The 4,505-nt window shown below is 35.5% G+C and overlaps 1 protein-coding gene across 1 annotated transcript in view; it reads right to left on the bottom strand.

Moving 5' to 3' along the window:
- The window catches only part of LOC107702212 (polypeptide N-acetylgalactosaminyltransferase 9), a gene marked incomplete at its 5' end in the record, with an annotated part of 36,184 nt that extends 32,007 nt beyond the window's left edge, over positions 1-4,177 (bottom strand). Inside the window, one exon of the mRNA XM_016504456.1 lies at positions 3,980-4,177. Within this exon, the coding sequence (XP_016359942.1) occupies positions 3,980-4,177 (198 nt within the window). The remainder of the gene's footprint in view (positions 1-3,979) is intronic.
- Positions 4,178-4,505: the final 328 nt, after the last annotated feature.

The raw sequence follows: 4,505 nt of genomic DNA, 5'->3' as shown, positions 1-4,505 counted from the left end.
AGCGGTGGGATGTGTTGACAATCCGTTCAGTCTGTACTTCACACAGCGCAACGTGTGAGGGCTCGCGCTCTTCAGAGACAATCACAGAATATGGCAGAGCTCGTGTTTTAAAGCGAAACACACTGGAATTAATAATTAACTTAAAACGCAATGCGAGTCTCTGTTCTCTCTGCAATCTCTGATGTAATCAGCCTGGTTTCCTTTATATTAGCGCTGTTTTGGACGGATTGTTTGAATGCATTCGCTTACTGGATCATTGGACTGAAAACTTTCCCGGAGTTTATCGGCTTAAAATGATCTAATCGCAAGCAGAGAAGCAAAATTGGGTTAAAGGTTTTGAATAGAAATTGTGCTTCAGTAATTTTGCGTTAATTGCGTTAAATTATTTTAACGTGTTAAGGATTGTAAAATTAATCGCATGCGTTAACGCGTTAACGATGACAGCCCTAATATTTATTTACATTTAGTCATTTAGCAGATGCTTTTATCCAAAGCGACTTACAAATGAGGACAATAGAAGCAATATTTATATATAAACATTGGACAGCACAAGAAATATTGCTGGTGTTATTTTTTGCAGCAAGCAAGAAGCTAAATAAAACATTTCTAATTATTATTATTTTGCCTCAATGTGTTGGGGTCATACAAAAATCAAGTACTGAGTTTGGATAAAGTTTTCTTAAGTTTACTTTTCACTTGTGTTTGTTCTGAAACTCTTGCCTTTGTTACAAAAACGTTTGGGTCAAATCTGAGGTTTGTTGTGAACCGCTAGGGGCAAGAAGATTTTGAGCCGCCTCTACGAGGCTGTCAAATCTCCACAGACAAAAGCTCTGTTGTGTTTCAGAAACTCAAGATGAGTTTGTCATTGAATGTCATTTTTGGTTCAGTGATTTGCTGGTTGGTTGAAAGTGAATTGTTTGTTGGCTAACCACAGGTGGGCCTCTTTGAGAGGCTAATGAATGCTAGATGTACAAACATTTCTACTGTGATCCATTATTTAGATCACAAAAAATCTAAGAGTCCGAGACTTTGTATAAACAGTGCTGTCTTAAGGAAAATATTTCACTTATTCCAATACTGATTTAATTGTGATTTAGTACATCACATTTACTACAAATACTTTTGCAAAGAGCAGATAGTTTGAAAATAAATGTTTTCATTGCAAGAATAGCCTGTGTCATATGTGATATTCTTTTTGGCAGTATTGATATGCACCTTATTTCATTTATTCTTTTTTATTTTGCTCTTGCAGTCAAATACATTGACTAAAATATTCACACCCTTGGAATGTTTTATTTTCTAATAACACTGGACCACAAAGGAATTAATTTGCCCCATCTGTAACAATCAACAGAAAAATATTATTTTGTCAGACAAACTCTTCACAAACTTGCTTTTGTAAGTGTAAATGTATATTGTTTTTTTATATTTGTTCTGTTCAATATAATAACTTTTTTAATATAACAGCAGGTCTTTAATTTCTTATTTATGAATAGATAAATAAAACACTTTAGTCAGCATAAAATGTGGAAAATATACTAGTTATTGTATTGAAGTACAACAAAGCAACAAAGTACAAAGCAAAACAAAACATCATAAAATCCTACACTTTTGATAAGCACTGTATGTCCACAGCCTAACCATGGTGGTTGTTCTGAAAAGTGTTCATGTGGAATATCATACGAAATCACTGCGTTTCTCCCCATAGAGCAACTAATTGCTTATTTACAGACAATTTGAACTGGACTGTCCTTCATTTAACAGTAAACATGAATCATTCAAATAAACCCTGCTGCAGTGTGCTATGAGTATTGGGATCCTCAGTGCTGAATAGCCACAGGCTAGCTGAGCTGCAGTGGATACATCGAGAGCTTGAGAGAAGTGGAGCTGGAATGATTTCCAATAGCGAACCTCATTGACACACTGCAGGCCTGCGGGCAGCCATTTTAACCTGTCAATATCAGCACTTGAGAAAAAGGTTGCATGGACAATGACTGCTGCCTTTTCTGTAATGAGATTTTGTTCAAACGTTTAACTTATATTGTTACGTCAGGTCACATATATGGGATACACTAGGAATCGATCTGGAGAGATGAATCATATTAGTCTAACTCTCATGTTGTGTTCCGGTCATTTTGACCTGCAGAGGATTTTCTTTGCCAAAATGATCTACAAATAAAGCTTTTTTCACTCAAAAACTGAGGTGCATATGTTCAAATCAATGAGACCTCACAATCACTTTCAAAAATAAATAACAAAACTTGAGCTCATTGAATGAAAACAAGTTGACAAAAAGATTGAATCCAAGATTTGCTGATAATATAGCATAATGAGAGATTTACAAGCAATTTTTAAAAAGTCAAATTAGGTAAAGGATTTTAAGCACAGCGCAAGGGCTAAATTAGTTTGGAAAAATTCCCTAATTTAGATCCTAAAGTTGTATCTCATCAGGTGAAGCATGACGCTAGACACACAGAAGTCCTGAGTTTCATTCCCAAGGAACACACTTGCTGATAAAACATTTATACCTTAAATGCACTTTGGATAAAAGCATCTGTCAAATGTTAACAAAAACTTTTTTTTACTTTAAAAGATGTTTTAGTACATAATACATAGGTTGATTATATTTATAGTAAATGAGAGTAAATCTATTTCCAACATGTGCATTGGCCTAATTTCTAAAAAGAAATCAAAATTCCTGTGATAGAGCACACACATCCAAAATCAACAGTTTCACTTATATTTCATGCTTTTTGAGCTTGAATGACAATTAAATTCAGCTGTACAAACAAATGACTTTAATAAGTACATTTACAAATATATTTAAACTGTGATGGTATTCTTAAAGATTTGTGTTTCTAAAGTTGAATATACTAAACACAAGAAATGTTTATGTTTTAGATGCTACGTGCTACATACAAAAATGTAAGTATACACTTTAGGTATGAACAGCTATGAAAACGAATGAGATCACCCTTGCTCTGCACATCAAAAGCTCTTAGGATATTAGATATTACTGAAAAGAATAATAATAATAATAATAAACTTTTCAGTAACCAATATGAGGCATCACAAGGATCAGCTCCAGTAATATTGGGCTACAGGCCTAGTTTCTCACTCCAAATAGCTATCAGTCAGAGACATGAATAATGAATGGGATTTCTGCTGTCCTGATACTCTCACACAATAGTGACTTTCACCAGATTTCATACGAAATGAAAAAGTCCACTCTCCTTTGGCAGGTATATCCACTGCTCTCATGGGTTTAGGACTGAGCTCTACCAAAGCTCATTTCACCAAGTTGGTTTTAAGCATAAAATTTGCATTTCACTGTAGAGGTAGAGGTGATTGAGAATAGCAGTGTGGTAGGGCTGGACAACATCACCTTGCTATGAATACTAAATCAGTATCTTCCAATAATTTGTGATTAATCTCCTTTTTGTTGTCGTTGATTAAACTCAAAGTGAAACCTAGACACAGACAAACAGAAGTGCTAATAAACAATATGTGCTAAAGTCTGGGTTGTTGTGGTTCTTCTGGGTTTCCGAGTTTGAACTGAGTTTCGTAAAGTCAGAACTTTTATCCTGTATACATTTTATTAGTTCATTCATTCCATGGGAATCAAACCTTACACACGATTTTGTTGTTACAACAGTTTGAACTAAAGTTCTGAGTAGCAGCACACTGTCGTCTAGGCCAGACACCAGAAATATCCAAAATAATGATGTCAAACTGTGGTAATCCATGGTAGTTTTTAAGCATGGCTGTGCAACCCCTTAAATGAGGATTGAAAATTTTTTTCTGCACTGTCTGAAATAACACCGACAAATCCTTCAAGGAAGCCAAAACATGAATACATTTATTGCACATCCAGGAAACCAACGCAACCTTATCACTTCTAAAATATTCATATCCCTGGTCATTTATATTTCAGAGAATGTCCTCATACATTATGGAGTGGAGCACTGGATGCCCTTACCTGATGGGGGCAGTCTCATCGCCTTTGTCCAGCCAATCCTGTGGTGGGATGATGTACATGCACCAGAGGCCCCAGTTGTAGCCATGAGCTGCATTAGCGTATTGCTGCACCTCAAAGGTGTTGTACTTGATATTATCTATCGCAGGGAGGATTATCCTAGTGTGATCTTCTTTCACTCTTGTGAGGATAGGCTCAGCCCTGAATAAATGATAGAGATCAGAAAGAAAAAAGAAGAAGAAGAAGAGAGAGAGATTGGGAGTTGAGACATATTGAGCCTTTCTTACTTTCTATACAAATAGTGGTTATTATATTCCTGTTACAAAGAGCAACAGAGGTAAAAACAAGTGTTAGGATGTCAATGTGAAATGTTCTTACAATATCTTAGTAAAATGTTCTCCAAAACACCTATACCAGAGGCTGAAAGCAGGACTGATGGGGGAACAACAAACTGTAATTCTAAGACCGGGAAACATTTTTGTACAAAAACACTTGTATGCATCTTCTCAGATTGAATCGTAATACCAAA

Source organism: Sinocyclocheilus anshuiensis, unplaced genomic scaffold (assembly GCF_001515605.1).
Source record: "Sinocyclocheilus anshuiensis isolate Anshui unplaced genomic scaffold, SAMN03320099.WGS_v1.1 scaffold582, whole genome shotgun sequence".
Taxonomy (NCBI): Eukaryota; Metazoa; Chordata; class Actinopteri; order Cypriniformes; family Cyprinidae; genus Sinocyclocheilus; species Sinocyclocheilus anshuiensis.
Note: the sequence above shows the minus strand (reverse complement) of the source record. Positions and strands in the feature narration are given on the sequence as shown.